The 19,073-nt window shown below is 41.7% G+C and overlaps 1 protein-coding gene across 1 annotated transcript in view; it reads left to right on the top strand.

Moving 5' to 3' along the window:
- The window catches only part of SERPINE3 (serpin family E member 3), a 56,111-nt gene that overhangs the window by 16,526 nt on the left and 20,512 nt on the right, over positions 1-19,073 (top strand). Inside the window, exons 3-5 of the mRNA XM_073669013.1 lie at positions 2,088-2,321; positions 7,556-7,753; positions 12,070-12,268. Of these exons, the coding sequence (XP_073525114.1) occupies positions 2,088-2,321; positions 7,556-7,753; positions 12,070-12,268 (631 nt within the window). The remainder of the gene's footprint in view (positions 1-2,087; positions 2,322-7,555; positions 7,754-12,069; positions 12,269-19,073) is intronic.

Raw genomic sequence — 19,073 nt, 5'->3', positions numbered from 1 at the left:
CCCCTACAGTAATAATGTCCCACATCCTGCCCCAATTGTCTCCATCTTGCCCCATTCTACCTCCAATGTCTCCATTCTGCCCCCAATGTCTCTCCATCCTGCCCCATGTTTCCATTCTGCCCCCATATCTCTCCATTCTGCCCCATATCTCTCCATTTTGCCCCATGTTTCCTTCCTGCCCCAATATCTCCCATTCTGTCCCCCATGTCTCCATTCTGCTTCCAATGTCTCCATTCTGACCCAATGTCCCCCATGTCTCCATTCTGATCCAATGTCCCCCATCCTGCCCCCCATGTCTCTCCATTCCCATTCTGACCCATGTTTCCATTCTGCCCCCAAAGTATCCCATTCTGCCCCCATAACTCTCCATTCTGCCCCATGTTTCCATCCTGCCCCAATATCTCCAATTCTGCCCCCCATGTCTCCATTCTGCTCCCAATGTCTCCATTCTGCCCCCAATGTCCCCCATCCTGCCCCCCATGTCTCTCCATCTTGCCCCCATGTCTCTCCATTCTGCCCCCCATATCTCTCCATTCTGACCCCCATGTCTCTTCATTCTGCCCCATGTTTCCATTCTGCCCTCAAAGTCTCCCATTTTGCCCCCATATCTCTCCATTCTGCCCCAATGTCCACCATTCTGCTCCCATGTTTCCATCCTGCCCCTAATGTCCCCCATTCTGCACCCATGTTTCCATCCTGCACCCTTGTTTTTTGCCCCAATGTCTCCTATGTTTCCATCCTGCACCCTCGTTTTCTGCTCCCAATGTCCCCCATGTTTTCATCCTGCCCCCATGTTTTCTGCCCCCAATGTCCCCCGTTTTTCCATACTGCCCGCATATTTCCATTCTGCCCCAATGTCCCCCATTCTGCTCCCATGTTTCCATCCTGCCCCCAAAGTCCCCCATTCTGCCCCCATGGTTCCATCCTGCAACCCTTGTTTTCTGCCCCTAATGTCTCCTATGTTTCCATCCTGCACCCTTGTTTTCTGCTCCCAATGTCCCCCATGTTTTCATCCTGCCCCCATGTTTTCTGCCCCCAATGTCCCCCATGCTTTCTGCCCCCAGTGTCCCCTATGTTTTCTGTCCCTCATGTTTTCATCTTGGTGCAGTTTTAAAAGAAAAAAAAAGTTAAAGAAAAAAAGTCTCTTCTTACCTTGCAGTGTCCCGCTCTGCCATCACCGGAAGCATGATCGCTGGTGCATGACAGTGATATCATACGCCAGCAACATGCACGCTGACGGTGGCTGTTGGCTGTTAACTATTGGTGTGCGGGTGTGCATGGTGGCTGTTAACTATTGCTGTGCGGGAAGCTTCCCACACGGCAATAGATTTAAAGTGAACATGCATCTGAGGACGCACGTTCACAGTGAGTGAACTGGCAGGGGGCCGCTGGGGGCCCGATAAATACTGCCACTGGGGCCCAGTGAACAGAAGAATGGGCCCCATACACCAGTAAGGGCAGTAATGCCCTGATGGTGGCCCTGGCTGCGACTGCTCAGAGTAAAAAATCATGTACACAGCCCCATAGAATAACATGGGGACGAGTGCTATCTGTCAAAACGATGGATAGAACTCGTCCATTTTTTAAGGTCAACTGCACGAGCCCTTATGTTGACTCTCGGGATCAGTACTCCTCATTTTTAATTTGCAATGAAATGAAAATTAAATTCATTTTAGCTCACTCAGGATGATGAAGAAATCTTTTTGGATTTGTATTATTTGGATGAGATAATTATTATTGTATTATCTCAGGAGAGATGTCACTAAGCGTCCTATATAAAGGGACTGTCCAGGATTTTGAAAAACTGCAGGGCAGATGAATTAAAAAAATATTACTCATCTCTATAGCTCCAATTGCTCCTATGGTCCCGGTTGGTCCTGCAATAATATGCCATATATGCACATGACTGCTGCAGACAATCACTTGCCTTAACAGCTATACATGCTAGCATACCTGTTGAGGACATTACATCTCTGTAGTGATGATGGATCACAGCAGACAAAAACTGCAACCAGCCAATTTTTAACATATTAACTCTTTGTATCTATGTATTGAATTGCATTTGTACATTTTATATTTACCACCAGATAAAACAGTGGAAGGCTTTATAAAAAGCATGCACAGGGAACTTTCCAACTCCAGCCAGGACACTTCCATCCATTCGGCATGTGCCTTATTCCTCCAAGCCGGGATACCCATTTCCACTCAATTTACTGAGCATGTTACACAATGGGCAAACAGCAGCATTCAGCCGACCAACTTCACTGAGCACAACAGGACAACCAGCCAGATAAACCAGTGGGTCAAGAGGAACACAGGAGGTGAGTTATTACTCTCCAGTCCCTACGCCCATACACACTTCCAATATTCTTCTTCCACTTCTAATATGTTTTTAGGGGTAAGGGAAAAGGGGCAACCATTTTTATCTTTGTCTATGTAAAATATTGTAAAATATTTGAATGTCAATGTCTACATTATTGTTTTTGACAATTTGTAGCATTTTGGGATCACTGATTTTTTTCTTTATGTAAATATAGCATGTTCTGTGAAAGGTATTCTGTTTTCAGGCTTTTCTTTTTTTCTCAGAATTCTCTGTAAGACTTAAAAACATATGTACAAAATGTTCAATGAAGTTGTTAAACATTCAAAACACAGAAATTATAGTATGGCAGAAGGAACCTGCCATGTTCACACTATGCATTTGCATTGCATCTTTTTGCTGGGATTTTTCAAAAATGCTGTAAAAACTCTCAATTTTTAAAGCAATTTGCCTAATTTCCTATTAAACCAGCGCTAATGGCGCAGCCAGGCAGGCAGTGAGATAATGTCTTGTGTTTTCATTGGCTGTAAGCCATAATCATCAACATTAACAGAAATAAACACTTGAAATAGATCACTCTGTTTGTAATGACTCTATATAATATGAGTTTCACTTTTTGTATTGAAGAACTGAAATAAATTCACTTTTTGATGATATTGTAATTTTGTGAGAAGCACCTGTAGCACAATATTTTTTGAAGAGTTGCTACAGCACTATGTCTAATATGCGTGACATGAGAAGCACTCAAAGGGAATCAGTACCAGAACTACACTGTGTGCAGAATTATTAGGCAAGTTGTATTTTAGAGGATTATTTTTTATTATTGATGAACAACTATGTTCTCAATCAACCCAAAAGACTCCTAACTATCCAAGCTTAATATTTTTGGAAGTTGGAGTGTTTTTTTTTTTTAGATTTGGCTATCTTAGGAGGATATCTGTTTGTGCAGGTAACTATTACTGTGCCGAATTATTAGACAACTTAATAAAAAACAAATATAATCCCATCTCACTTGTATATTTTCACCAGGTAAACCAATATCAGTGCACAAAATTTAGAAATAAACATTTCTGACATGCAAAAACCAAAACCAAAAAAATTACTGATCAATATAGCCACCTTTCTTTATGATGACACTCAACAGCCTTCCATCCATAGATTCTGTCAGTTGCTTGATCTGTTTTCGATCAACATTGCATGCAGCAGCCACCACAGCCTCCCAGACACTGTTCCGAGAAGTGTACTGTTTTCCCTCCCTGTAGATCTCACATTTTATGATGGACCACAGGTTCTCTATGGGGTTCAGATCAGGTGAACAAGGGGGCCATGTCATTATTTTGTCTTCTTTTAGACCTTTACTGGCCAGCCACGCTGTGGAGTAGTTGGATGCATGTGATGGAGCATTGTCCTGCATGAAAATCATGTTTTTCTTGAACGATACCGACTTCTTCCTGTACCACTGCTTGAAGAAGTTGTCTTCCAGAAACTGGCAGTAGGTTTGGGAGTTGAGCTTTAATCCATCCTCAACCCGAAAAGGTCCCACAAGTTCATCTTTTGATGATACCAGCCCATACCAGTACCCCACCTCCACCTTGCTGGCGTCTGAGTCGGAGTGGAGCTCTCTGCCTTTTACTGATCCAGCCTCTGGCCCATCCATCTGGCCCATCAAAAGTCACTCTCATTTCATCAGTCCATAAAACCTTTGAAAAATCAGTCTTAAGATATTTCTTGGCCCATTCTTGACGTTTTATCTTATGTTTCTTGTTCAAAGGTGGTCGTTTTTCAGCCTTCCTTACCTTGGCCATGTCCCTGAGTAGCGCACACCTTGTGCTTTTTGATACTCCAGTAACGTTGTAGCTATGAAATATGGTAAAACTGGTGGCGAATGGCATCTTGGCAGCTTCACGCTTGATTTTCCTCAATTCATGGGCAGTTATTTTGGGCCTTTTTTGGCTAACACGCTTCTTGCGACCCTGTTGGCTATTTGCCATGAAACGCTTGATTGTTCGGTGATCACGCTTCAAAAGTTTGGAAATTTCAAGACTGCTGCATCCCTCTATAAGACATCTCAGAATTTTGGACTTTTCAGAGCCAGTCAAATCTCTCTTCTGACCCATTTTGCCAAAGGAAAGGAAGTTGCCTAATAATTAAGCACACCTTATATAGGGTTTTGATGTCATTAGTCAACACCCCTCCTCATTACAGATATGCACATCACCAGATTTACTTAATTGGGAGTTGACTCTCAAGCCTATGCAGCTTGGAGTAGGACAACATGTATAAAAAGTATCATGTGATCAAAATACTCATTTGCCTAATAATTCGGCACACAGTGTATTTATATGTGGACGTAGTTTTTTCAAAGACAAGTCCAGCAATACCTTTACATGGCCAGTCCGTACCTCCATTACTGAGAAAACAGTGATTGAATTCATATGCAAATGAGGCTGAAGAGCTCTGATAGATCTGAAGCCTCTGTCACTCCAGCTCTATTCTGCACCCATTGCCACCTCCTCCTGATTGACTGCCGGTCTCTATACTATACGTCAAGCAAATGAGCGGGGAATAGAGCTGGAGTGACAGAGGCTTCAGATCTACCATAGCTCTTCAGCCTCATTTGCCTACTGATTTCTCAGTAATGGAGGAACGGACTGACCATGTAAAAGTATTGCTGGACTTGTCATTGAGCTACACGCACATATAAATAGTTTGGGGGCTGCAATCCTGCTGACAGATTCCCTTTAAAGATAACTGTCTTTTCATAAAAGCTTTGACATTTCATAGCGACATGTAAGAAGTTATCATCAGCAAGGGTCCTTGTATGCCGAGACCCCAACAATAAGTTACAGAAAAGTGAAAGAAGTGCTCACCTGTGCACTGTGTCCCATTCAGCTGAGCGGTCAGGTTAGCTGAAGACGGGATCATAGACTTCTATGAGCACATCCTCAACTAACTTGCCACTTTTGCCCCCTTCGTCTCATCTCCTAGACCCACTGACCAGTGCAGTTCCTGTTTATTGTGATTTACAAACATTCTGGAGAACATCGTTGCAAAGAGCATAATATACTGTTTTGTCTGTTGGGGTTGTCTGGTTTAGGCTATGGTTACACTTGTTTTTGTGGACATGAGGATCAAAACGAAATCAACCAAATACAACTCAACTTTCTCAAAAAATCCAGCCTATTGGATTTTAGATTGTAAATTAATAAGCTGCAATAAATGTTGCATGTGTCTGTTTGCGAATTTAGATGTGTTTTTTAGACTCACATCACAGCCCCAAAATAATCGTATGACTGAAATTCACACTAGTGCTTTTGAACAGTCAGTTTAGCCTTAGAAAATCAAATCTATCATCAAATATACTGATAGGGAATTAATAGTGGGGAAATCTGATATAAATCCCATGGGCCTCATTCAGATGTCCGTTTTAATGAGTGTTTTGGATCAGTTTTTTATTGCCTGCAAAAAGAAAAAAATTTGCAAAGTTTATCCTATTCCATTGCAATGTTACAAATGGACAGCACACGTATTTTCACAGACCCATAGACATGAATGTGCGATTTTAATCATTGACGCAAATCAAAATCATGATTTCTTTGCAGACCTCTGAACAGCCCCATAGAATATAATAGGCACGAGCAGTGTCGGACTGGGGTGCCAAGAGCTCACCAGTAAACAACTCCAAGGCCTTACTTTTCAGCTACATGCAAATGTGACAATATCCTCAATAACAAATGTATATAACAATGAACTGTATAGATTGTTACATGAATAAGATGCTGCCTTTCTCTCTACATAGTGATTCAAGTATATTGTGCGAAGTACTGCTCATATAAGAGGGTGGTGGCCCACTCTTGCACATGGGGCCCACTGGAGGATTCTCCTGTTCTTCTGTGGGCCAGTCCAAGCCTGGGTACAATGTTCTAGCCATGAAAAACACAGAGAAAATTCTGCATGACTCACGGACATCTGAATGAGGCCTTATCTAGACAGAGCGGAGAGTGCCTGCAAGGTGCATCTCTTCCTCTAGAGGACATTTGAAGCTGTTCACTGGATATCCCACTGCTGGGACCCACAGTGATTAGCATATAGTCAGAGGGAGACTTTTAACAAAAATGATTGTCCAAAATAGATAACTTTTATTGAAGGCACTGTCTGGGACTTACATATTGCTGACCTTGAATAGGACCTAAACAGCCGTATCTGGCAATGACCATTAAAGGGGTTATCGGGGACTTTTGTATTTTTTTCTTATGGGCTAAGAACTTACAGGCAGATAGTTGCTAACTACCTTCCGTTCCTGTCTGGCACAGAGCGGTCACGGATTGCACCTGATGCTTCATTTGACTACATGTCTACAGAGCAGCTCTATCACTTCCAGTCTGCTTTGTCGACAGGGCGTCCCTGCCGACGTCATGCTGATAGCCAGCTCCCTGCACTTAGGCAGCGGGGAACCAGCTGTCAATCAATATGACATCGGCAGAGATGCCTTGCCAACAGAGCAGAGCAGAAAAGAAGAAGTTGCTCTGTAGACGTGACATCACCGGAATCAGCAGAAGTGGTCTGTGACCACTCGGAGCCAGCAGAAAAGTCAGGTAGTTAGCAACTATGTGCCTGTAAGTTCTTAGCCCCATAAGAAAATAAAACAAAAGTCCTGGATAACCCCTTTAACTAATGTTTAGGGCTGCTGTGTTTTACCCCATACTTTGCTTATATCCTGCAACTGCAGGAGCAGATAACGTGATCGGTGGAGGAGCTGAATGTTGGACCTCCACCAATCTGATATTGATGACCTCTCCTGGGTCATAAATATTTAAGTTCCAGACAAGCCCTTCAAGGTAACCTTTTGTGTGAGAAGTTATATGGCAGTGATCAGTTTTTTTGCAGTGTTTATGGAGCTCATACAAAGAAAAAAGCAGGAAACAAAAATCAGTACTTGTATACATCCTGTCTTTACATTAGAATTGATTGATTTCATGTATTCCCACTAAATACCAAAGAAACGTGATAAATGTAAGAATGCTGAGGGGTCCGATCTCCATTAGTCCAATAGAAGTCAATGGAGTGATGGTCACGCTTTTGTGCTACTGCTTCAACCACATGAGGTACTTTGTGACAAACTATACATTTATCACGTATGGTTAGGTGATAAATATATTCAGTGAGAGAATCCTTTTAAGTGTACACAAGGTTGGAAATAATTAAATTAAAAGCAGTTTGCGCTGATTTTTACAGGCGAAGTAAAGACACCAGTGTCTGGTGGAAATTTTGGATCCGGTTTTACACAAATCGCACTTGTGAGCACAATGTATTATAGAAGCAAATGGAAAACAAAATTCTCTTTCGCAGACACCCAGACATTGCCTTTCATTAGCGCAGATGGATCAGTGGTTAAAGTTCCCATGATGCATCAGACTTCGGATGTAAACTACGGTAAGGAATAACTACTGCTCCAGTAATCATAATGTCATGGAATAAAATCAACATACAGAATGATATAATGGACTGGAATGAGGTGCTACTATAAAACTATAAAATTATGATTTCACTTTTCTACACAAAAAAATCATAATATGAGAAACGCTGGAAATCAATAAATCAATGCTAACATGGCAACAGCAAAATGATAATGAACACACTTCCATGAGTTTCTGTTTAATGGAAGTGTTCAGAAGTAAAACACTAAGGGCCTCATATACCAAAAATGTCTAAAAGGAAAACTGGCTTTGTTGCCCATAGCAACCAATCACAGCGCAGCTTTCATTTCATAAACTGATCTGGTAAAATGAGAACTGCTCTGTGATTGGTGACTTTTTCACCTAAAAACTGCCAAAAGTCACCAAATCTTTGTGAAATTTTAACAATTTTTACACCAGAATTCTGGTAAAATCTGTTTAATGAATCTGGGCTGAGGCTCTACCCAAAAGAAGGAATAAATATTTGATTGGTGGTAGGCCACCTCTTTGATGATCAGAATGATTAGGGCTGCGATACAGGTCACACTGTATGCCGCTGCTACATCACAGCATAATGAAGGATAAATGGGATCCCATTGTGACCTACAAGGTACCGCATTTATTTTTACGCTTTGCTTATATAGCGCCTTCACATTCTGCAGCGCTTTACAGACATCATCATTGTCCCCATCAGTATGTCTTTGGAGTGTATGAGGAAACCCACGCAAACACAGGTAGAATATACAAACTCCTTGCAGATGTTGTCCTTGGTGGGATTTGATGCAAAGCAGTAGTACTAACCACTGAGCCACCGTGCTACCTGCAAAAAGTCGCAGAAAGTCAGAACCAATTGTAATTTTTGCACCTTGCATGGCATGATTACATGATGTCCGTGTTTGCTGTACATGTGGCATACGGTTTTATTTCACGGACACCACACGTACCCATTATAACCTATGCTGCTGTGCACATGTCCATGTTTTTACACAGACCGTGTGTCCACGTAAACCACACGGAGACATGTCCATTTTTTTCCAGCAGCACGAATGACAAGGGCCACTACAAGTTTATGGGTCCATGTAAAACACGTACAGCACACGGATGGCATCCGTGTGCTGTACGTGTTTAACATTGCAAAGTATAGGAGAAGCTTTGTAATTTATTCTTCTTTGACCATACCGGTAAAACACTGATGACACATTGATCCAAAACACTAATGACACCAGTACTGTTTTTTTCTGGTACCAGTTTTATACAGACATGAGAAGGAGATCTAAGGCCACATACAATGCTTGTACAGCGGAATCCATGGCTCTAAGGGATACAGACTTTTTTCAGCATGGAGCACCGGTTACGTCAAACTTATTGTTGTGTTTTATTAGAGATTTGCTTGCTTGTCAGTTTAAGTGTGCTAATTTCACCTGGAAAATGTTCAGCCTCTGGAATCAATGTTTCCATTAAGTGACAGGAAGCAGGGGAACAATGCTGGATCTTATATATACATAAAGCCAGACAGGAAATTGGTAAAGGTAAATGTAAAAGCAATCATTCCATTACTCTCCTCAGTGTCTCAGGGGCCTCAATTAAACCATTGCTCTCCCAGTCCCTTTGTGTGGATAAGGGTAGTAGACCCAGGGGAGCTGTCATCACAGGGGGGTCCCACATGCAGTCCCAGGTGATGGGCTCCACATCAGGAAAATACCTCCCACCACCTTCCCCCAATCATATGGAAGAATGTCCTGAATGGGAGTGTGGGTATAAAGTCTCTGGCTCCCACTCCAGAGTGACTCTGCAGGAACAGCTGAAGGAACCATGGCTCCATCAGGTTGAGTATAGGTCTGCTCCTCTGCCCATCACAACCCAAAATGGAGATCGGTTGCTGGCTGGAGCTTGATATATGTGCTACGGTCATGATATCTATTGTCTGGATGTGAGCAATTATCTTAAGGACTGTTGCTGGCTGGAGTTGGATAGACGCCCTATGGTTGTGGGATCCGTCGTCTGGAGGAGCTTGGATTGGGACTGCAGACTATAATAGCGGGAGATAAAAAAGTTGTGGGCCAAACAAAAGTGGAACTATTGGTCCCAGGAGGGGATCTTGTGGACTGGGGACATTGCATTGTGACCATCTACCCAGAATTGCTTTAAGACCGTGGACGTAAGGAATAAAAAGAGTTAGTTGTTAACCTGCCTAGGTGATTATTACAACCCACAAACTCAGATCTTCACAATGGCCGAATTGTTTTATTGCATGTCACAAACAGATGTTGTTACATTGCTTCCTTTGACCTGCATTCAGACCAAGACTTCAGCTGTTTCATTCAGACCAGGACTGCAGCTGTTTCAGTGAGGTCTTGGGCTATGTGCACACTTTATTTGAGGAGTTCCAAAATGACAAATTTTTCAAGTGTTAAATACCTCAGGAAAAGCACCTTCTGTAGGTGATGTGCACACAACATCTTTTTCAAACAGATTCCTCCATGAAAACAGACTAAAAAACCTAACAGAAAATGCGCAAAAGAATGAACATATGCATTTTTATGTAAAAATCACTTGTTCATATGTTCAGGCTTTGAAACGTTTTTTAACCACCTTCGGAATCGAAAGCCACCAGGTTGTTATAAGAAGAGAAATATCCATTCTACTGGTGTTTTCAGCACGGACGGCGCTTTGTTCTTTCCAATACAAGTCAATGGGAAAGACACCCAGAAGATGCCCAGGCGCCTTTTTTTTTGGGGGGGGGGGGGGTTTCCCATCTTTTTTTACTTAAAAAAACTCTAGCGGATTCTTCATTGGAATTAAAAAACGACCAGAAGACGACAGTAAAAAAAGATTTCACAGAAAATATGGGAAAACCTTCAAAATGCTTTCGGCACAAAACGACACAAAAGGGAACACTTCCTGAGGAGTCTTCTGCTTGAAAAACACATGGGAATCACTTGATTTTAAAAGACACGTGCGCACATGGGCTTAGGGAGTTTTTGGAGGTAGTTTGTAAAGTATTTTAGGAGAATTTTTTTTTCCTGAAGTGTTTTTTTGCAGCCTTTTGATTGGACAGTGCCCAGTTTGGAGCAGATGCCATCAGGAGCTTTATCAAAGAAGTGACATGAACTTTCTTTTGTCTTACTGGGAGATTTTCAAAACCTTAAGAGGAAAAAATGCTGAAAGACTGGATATATGAACAACAAAGTGGTGTTACATTAGACTTGATTAGGAAGAGTCTTTCAAGGGGTTTCCAAACAATTTTTCAGCTTTTTTTGGGGGAGGGGGGTGGTGACACATTCGAAAAAACCTCCTTAAAAAGCTCTGTGTGCACACAGTCTTGTGCTGAAGATTGCTAGTAGTGACAAGCTGCCCAAAACCTTGTTAAAAAGATTGTAGTTATTAGGGAACTTTTATTCCTTAGTGCCATACTGGCAGATTCAGGTCAATGTTGGATTGCCATGTTTTAGTGCAGCTTAGCCTCTGATGAAAGGAAGCATATGGTTGGACTGAGGATACAGTTAGCCCCTCTTAAAGCCCAGAAGGGTTCTTTAAAGTATGTTAAAGAAAAGTGAAATAAGAAGGTATTAAACGTAGTCCCTGAGCTCAGACCATTACAGATTTCCAGAATGAAGGGGCTGTGGAAATATTGAAGAAGCCAAGGGTCATTACAACCAGTGGCAGTCTGCTTACAAATCTATTAGAGACTTTTCATGGATGAAAACCTGATCTGTAGAAATGCTCATAGACCCTCAACAGTTTTGGAAGTCAGCTAATATGGAAGTTTACAAGCTCCATGATGTTAAAGGGGATCTCCAGATTAGAAAAGCCATTTTCATGAATGGCATAAGGGAATTCAGAGTTAAGAGAAGGGTCCTCTGGCTAATGCTTGAGGATCTTAAAGTGGCCACAGTTCCACCGCTCCTTTAATATGCACAGCGGGCATGGAATTTCAGGAAATCACATCAACTTTGCTTGAACTGTTAAGCGTATCAGATTTTCTGCAGAAACAAAACTCAGTGTTTACTCTACATGGGACCATGTCTAAAGCGAACATTTTTGTTATAGTCACTCTTGGTCATTGCCAGTTTGTGACTTGTATTGCAGTTCATAAACGTGGGTGACCTGCAAGAACAGATAAAGCTCTTAGAGAGGTATGGATGTACTTCTGGAGAAAAACATTCTAATACTGGACAACCCCCTTAAGTAATGATTTGTCAATATCTAAACTGATATCTAGAATAATTCTGTCATTGCCCCCCACACCATAGTTACCAGAATAAAAACTTAGCCTGTGAAATTCTTTTACAGGTCAGTTTGAAACTCCGTCCCTCGAGAAGTTTACAGTAGTGGAGCTGCCCTATCTGGGGAATACAGTCAGCATGTTTGTGGTGCGCCCTACAGACAGGAACACACACTTGGCTTCGATTGAATCGAACCTGATATCAAAGACCATTGCAGCGTGGACCATTGGTATGAAAAGAATCAGAATGGATGTCTTTTTGCCCAGGTAAAAGACTATAATGCTTTAATCATAAAGGCTAAGTAGTTTGAGTGTTGATAGGAGAAGTTATACTTTTCTTTACTTTTGGCTCAAAAAATGGTAGCAAAAGCTGCACATGTGGATCCAACCTAAATTCTGACATAGGAAAACATGAAACTATTTACTAATCTTACACCTTACATTAATATTACAAATTCATCAGCTTTTTTATTCCATACTAACTAGCATTTATTTCCTTGGTTCAGGTACCCATACTACAAGATTGGCCCATAGTTATGACTTTATTCAAACATCCATTTTTTTTTTTCGTACATAAATTGACCAGTTTTTTTCATCACTATTTGGTCAGTGTGTCAGTTTTACCATTAGTGTTTAATCGCTTATTATTATTATTTATTAGAGCACCATTGATTCTATGGTGCTGTACATGAGAAAGGGTTACATATAAAATAAAAAATATAAAATACGGTGGACAGATTGGTACAGGGCCCTGCCTTTGCGGGCTTACAGTCTACAGGATAATGTGGAAGGAGACAGTAGGGTTAGGTGTTGCGGCAGCTCCGGTGATGGTGAGGTGCCAGTGGGGTCAGTGCAGGCTGTAAGATTTCTTGAAGAGATAGGTTTTCAAGTACCGTCTGAAGGTTCCGAGTGTGGAGGACAATCGGACGTCTTGAGGTACAGAATTCCAGAGGATGGGGGACACTCGTGAGAAGTCTTGGAGGCAATTAGGTGAGGAACATATGAGTGTGGAGGAGAGAAGGAGGTCTTGGGACTCGGGAGTACTGGAGGTTGCATGTTGGAAGATTAGTTCATAAATATAAGGAGGAGACAGATTATGGACGGCTTTGTAGGTCAGTGTTAGCAGTTTGAACTGGATATGTTGGGGAATTGGGGCCAATGAAGGGATAGCATGGAGTGAGGTGGACTAGTCAGGCAGCAGAGTTAAAGGAGTTATCTGGGCTTTCTGTATAATTTGTGTGTGTACCTAGGCTGCAGGATGCTGACAGATGGTAATATACTCCCTGTCAGCCTTGTGCATGGTGTCCTAGCTAGCACACCTAGTCTTGCGAAAAGCTCTCTCCAGATTCTGGAGGAGGAGTTCTCTACCTGACTAGTTTTCCTGTCTGACAGACTAGTCAGTGATGTCACAACAGACATCACCCCCAGTCTTTGCCAGACCCTCCCCCTGCCTTCTGCTCCAGACTCCCAGCGGAATGTAGTAGGGGAATGACTCAGCTGATTGGAGGAACCAGGAAGGAAAAGGCTTCTACATAGGTGAGTATAATGTGCTGTGTGAATCCATCCATCCCTCCCTCCCTCCCTCATTCATCCCTCCCTCATCATTATAGACTGAGGTTCTGCAGCAGCTGACGTGTATTATGTGGTATAGATATATATTCATCATCATAGATTGAGGTTCTGCAGCAGCTGAGGTGTATTATGTGGCACATATGTAGATATGTATATACGTGGAGTGCAGTGATTGTGCTGCTTTCCACAGATGAGGACGCTGCTCTGTTATTTCCAATACTTGAGTGAGTATTCAGTGGGCGGGTAAGGGCCGGTGCTGGACACTGAGGGAGGTGGTGCCAGCTCTGGCTGTGAGGTTAGATAATACAGCACAGGGAGCTGTCTAGTTTGGTAGAGCAGCAGGTAAATAAATTGGGTGCAGGGAATGTGAAATTCAGGAGGAACAAAAGGCAGAAACAAAAAACAACATTTATAGGGGTATTGTATATTACAATACAGCACAGACTAGCTTAAAAAAATGTGGATTTCGTGGTTGGACAACTTCTTTAATGACGGACTGGAGAGGTGCGAGAGTGTTAGCAGGAAGGCGACAGATGAGAATATTGCAGTATTCGAGGTGTGAGATGATGAGTGCATGCACTAACATTTTAGTAGATTCATGGTTGAGTAAAGGGTGGAATCTGGAAATATTTTTGATTTGGAGGCGGCAGAAGGTGGTAAAAGCTTGGATGTGTGGTTTGAAGGAGAGGGCAGAGTCGAGGGTTACTCCGAGGCAACGGACTTCTAGCACTGCGGAAGGTGTGGTGTCGTTAATTGGGATAGATATATTTGGTAGTGGGGTTAGGTGAGATGTAGGAAAGATGATGTGTTCAGTTGTGTCCACATTGAGTTTTAGGAAGCATGAAGAGAAGTAGGAGGATATGGCTGATAGACACTTTGGGATTCTGGATAGCAGAGAGGTGACATCTGGGCAGGAGAGGTAGATGTGAGTATCATCAGCGTACAGGTGGTAATGGAAGCCATGGGACTTTATGAGCTGCCCCAGGACAAATTGAGCAGGGTAGGGGTCCCAGGATCAAGACTTGAGGGACACTGACAGAGTGGGTGGGATAAGAAGGTAGTATGGGAAAGAGATGATTTGTAGTAGGAGGGAGTGGTCAGATCTAGAAGGAGGTGTATAGAGAATTGCTTTGGTAGTAAGTTGTTAGTAATTTTGGGCAGGGCAGGTACAGTTGAGTGGTGTGGATGGAAGCCAGACTGTAGGTTGTCAAAGAGTGAGTTAGATGAGAGGTGGGAGAAAATATCAGCATGGACATGTTGTTCGAGGAATTTGGAGGCGAATGGGAGCAGCAATATGGGATGATAGCTGGACGCAGAGGTTGGGTCGAGGGATGGTTTCTTCAGGATAGTTGTAATCATGGCATGTTTAAAAGCAGAAGGGAAGGTACCAGACGTTAACAATAGGTTGAAGAGATGGGTTAGGACTGGGACAAGCATGGTGGTAAGGTTGGGGATGAGGTGGGATGGCATGGGGTCAAGTGCACAAGTGGGGAAGTGAGATTTGGAGAGGAGATGAGAAAGCTCTTCTTCAGTAATGGTGGGGGGTAAGGTTATGGGGCAGTGGCAGTGGTCTGTTATACATAGTGGTTGTGGTGCTTGTGCAGGAAAGACCTGTCTTGTTTGGTCTACCTTATTTTTTAAATATGTGGCAAAGTTTTCTGCAGAAATGAGGGAGATCGGAGGGGGCAGTGGCAGGCAGAGGAGGGAGTTAAAAGTGTAGAATAGCTGTTTGGGGTTGTGGTATAAAGAAAATATGAGGGTTGTAAAGTAAAGCTGTTTAGCAGAGGTGAGGGCAGACTTAAATGTGAAAGTTGCTTTTTTGAATGCAGTGATTTTGCAAAAGAAAATATTGCAAAGCTTCCTTCCCCATTACAATGTTAACAGATGGTACACTGATACAACCAGTGATCTTCACGAACCCATAGACTTGTATGGGTGATCTTGATCCATGAGTCAAATTTTAAAAAAAAAAGACGGACATTTGAACAGCTCCATAGACTATAATGGGTACGTTTTTTGTTTTTTTTACTGTGAAGTACACAGAACAAGTATGTGAAAAACAATTGTTTGAATGCAGCCTAAATATATATATATATATATTTATTATATATACTGTATATATACTGTGTGTGTGTGTGTATATATATATATATATATATATATATATATATATATATATAATCTCTTTCGCAATTGGATGTGTTTTCTTGCCCTGTTCTTGCACAGGCCCCTTTGTGAATTATGGTCTGCCATCACAACAGGCAGCATTTAGACTGCTGTCATGAAGCCATATTTTTATGGCCCTCTAACAGACACAAGTCATAAAAGTCCTTCTTCATTAAAGGGGTATTAATTTTAATCAACATTTTAATCAATATATCTTTGAATAATAAGTTCCACAATTGGATGTGTTTAAAAAAATATACTGTATACTCTTTTGCTTCCTCCCCTGCCCAGGAGATGTGGCATGATCAGACCATGTTCCTGCACGATCAGACACAGCCATTACACAGTACACAGCAGGGGCACATTTATAAGATTATCTCAGCAGAGGAACATTATTTTTTAACACATCCAATTGTGGAACTTATTTTTATTCCAAGATCTATTAATTAAAATGTACTTTGTTCACAGGAAAACCCCTTTAACCCCATTCTGACGCAGGATGTAATAATACGTACCAGCGCCCTGGGACTAATGCCCAGGTACATATTATTACGCCCTGGCGATCACGCCCGCACAGAGGCTGTGTGGGCCCGTCGCTGCAGGGTGTCAGCTGATTTTGACAGCTAACACCGGGTACTATGTGCCAGCATATTAACCCCCGAAATGCTCCGATCGAAGTCGATCTTACCTTGGATCGGAGACCTCGTGCTGTGAGCACAGGGTCCCGATCGTTGCCATGGTGACCCAATGTCATCATGACGACATCCGGGTCACAAGTCATCAGGAGGTTAGATAGATCGTGCGCAGTGCACGAGCTATCTAACTTGTGTTTGCAGGGGCTCACAGCCTGCATAGCATAAGGATGCTGCTGCTGCATCCCTTTGCTATGCAAGCGATAAGCCTGCAAAAAATGAAAGTGCCGATCAATAAAGAGTGAACAAAAAGACGAATATAAATAAATAAGGTACCTCTGAAAACGTCATCTTTTCCCACAAAAAACAAGCTGCCATACATCTCCATCAGCCAAAAAATAAAAAAGTTATAGCTCTCAGAATAAAGCGATGTAAAAAAAATTCCTTTTTCTATAAAATAGTTTTAATGTGTAAAAGTGCCAAAACATAAAAAAAACTATCTAAATGTAGTATCACTGTAAACGTACTGACCCGAATAATAAAGCTGCCTTATCAATCTTACCACAAGTGGAACAGCATAAAAATAAAACAAAAAAAACAATTCCTAAATTGTTGGTTTTGTTTATTCTGCCTCCCAAAAATTGGAATAGAAAGCGATCAAATAATCTAATTTGCCTGAAAATGGTACCAATAAAAAAGTCAACTTGTCCCACAAAAAAAAAGCCCTTACATGACTGTGGCCGAAATATGGAAAAATTATTGCAAAAACTAGTCTTTGTAAACAAAAGCGTCTTTTAGTGTGTGACAGCTGCCAAACATAACAACCCGATATGAATCTGGTATCACTGTAATCGCACCGTCCCAAAGAATAAAGTCGTCTAATCACTTATACCGCATGAGGAATGGCGTAAAAAATAAAATCTAGGGTTAGGGTTGTGCTAGGGATTGTTACGGTTAGGGTTACGGTTTGGAATTTTTCAAAAGTAAAGAAAAAAAAATGATGACGATATGGCGACTAGTGTTGAGCGCAAGTGCTCACTACTTGAGTATCACGGGTGCTCGAGTGACATGCTCGAGCCAAAGAAAACACGCCGGGAATGCCTGCCATACACGAGCAATCCCTGCATGTTTTTTTTGGGTGTCTAACAACCGTGAAACATGGGGGCGGGGACTCGAGCATGTCACTCGAGCACCCGCGACACATGGTGCATACTGAGTACCCGATGCAAACTCAAGTAGCGAGCAATTGCGCTCAAGACTAATGGCAACTTACTCAATATGATGATCAAATATGTTATCAAATTCTGCGTCGTACCTCTGGGTTCAAAATGTCCACTGTACCCCTTGATGAAATCCTGGAGGGGTCTAGTTTCCAAAATGGGGTCACTTGTGGGGGGTTTCCACTGTTTAGGTGCATCAGGGGCTCTCCAAACACGACATGGTGTCCGCTCTCGATTCCAGCCAATTTTGCGTTCAGAGGTAAAGGGGTTAAAATTAATCGGCATATGGTCTATGGTGATTCAAAGTCAGATTACCACTTAAACAGGTTGGTATGAGGGTGAATTGTCCTGGTCATCCATTTTGTAATACACATGCAAAAATGTGACCTAATTATGGCACTTTGAATACAGACTAAGGAGACAAAGGAAATATTTGGTGCAGAAGAGTCATCACTTCTAAATCTAAAAAGGAGGAAAATAAAACTTAAGTTACACTTAATCTTTTCCCACATACATATTTATGAATCTGCTCTGTTCAGCACCAATCGTGACCATTTAGCTGCTTAGATGCCACTGTCAATAACGACAACAGCATCCAGTTGGTTATTTGAGGTAGGGGGCGTCCTCTTTAACCCAATTGGCACCCTAGGTCCGATATACAGCAAGTATTGGAGAGTATTAGACCACATAATTGGTGTCACTGCATCGGTAACGATGTGAGCTATAAAACTGTCCCTTTATTTAACCTATATAATGAACATCTTAAAAATAAATGAAAAGACAAAAATATAGATTTTTTATGATACTGTCATACAAAAAAATGGAATGTAACACTGAAAATCTTGTACCACTATAAACAAGTCCTCAAACGGATCTGTTGGCAAAAAAAAATGTAAAAAACTATAGCTATCAGAATATGGCGATGGAAAAGCAAAATCATTTTTTGTAAATAGTTTTTAGGGTGCAACAGTAGCAAAACATTAAAACTCCTACACAACTGTGGTACACCTGTAATTGTTGCAGTGTCCCGAACAATATCAACGTTAACACACATGGAATGCCTTGTAAAAAAAAAAAAAAAAAAAAAAAAGATTAAAACAATTCGTGAATATCTCTTTTTTTGTTCACTGTCACAAAAAAAACCCCACAAAATGTCCAATATGATACCAATAAAAACTTCAATTCATCCTGCCAAAAAAGCCCCTAGCCAGTTCCTTTGGTAGAAAAAATAAAGTTATATACATGTAATATAATGATAATTTCTGAATTGCTGTTTATTTGTTAATTCGGTCTCCCAAAAATCTGAATAAAAGCGTTAAAAAAAAATAATTAAATGGTACCGATAAAAAGATCAACTAATCCCGCCGAAAACAAGCCCCTACTCGGATCGGTCAACAGAAAAATTGAGGTTTTCCAAATTACTGGTGGTTCAGAGACGCTAGAAAAGCAATACGGCTCCTAAAGCCAAATGCCCCCTCCTCC

This window comes from Phyllobates terribilis, unplaced genomic scaffold (genome assembly GCF_046119375.1).
Source record: "Phyllobates terribilis strain yellow unplaced genomic scaffold, ASM4611937v1 Scaffold_2__4_contigs__length_985480577, whole genome shotgun sequence".
NCBI lineage: Eukaryota > Metazoa > Chordata > Amphibia > Anura > Dendrobatidae > Phyllobates > Phyllobates terribilis.
This window is presented reverse-complemented; position numbering and strand designations above follow the sequence as displayed.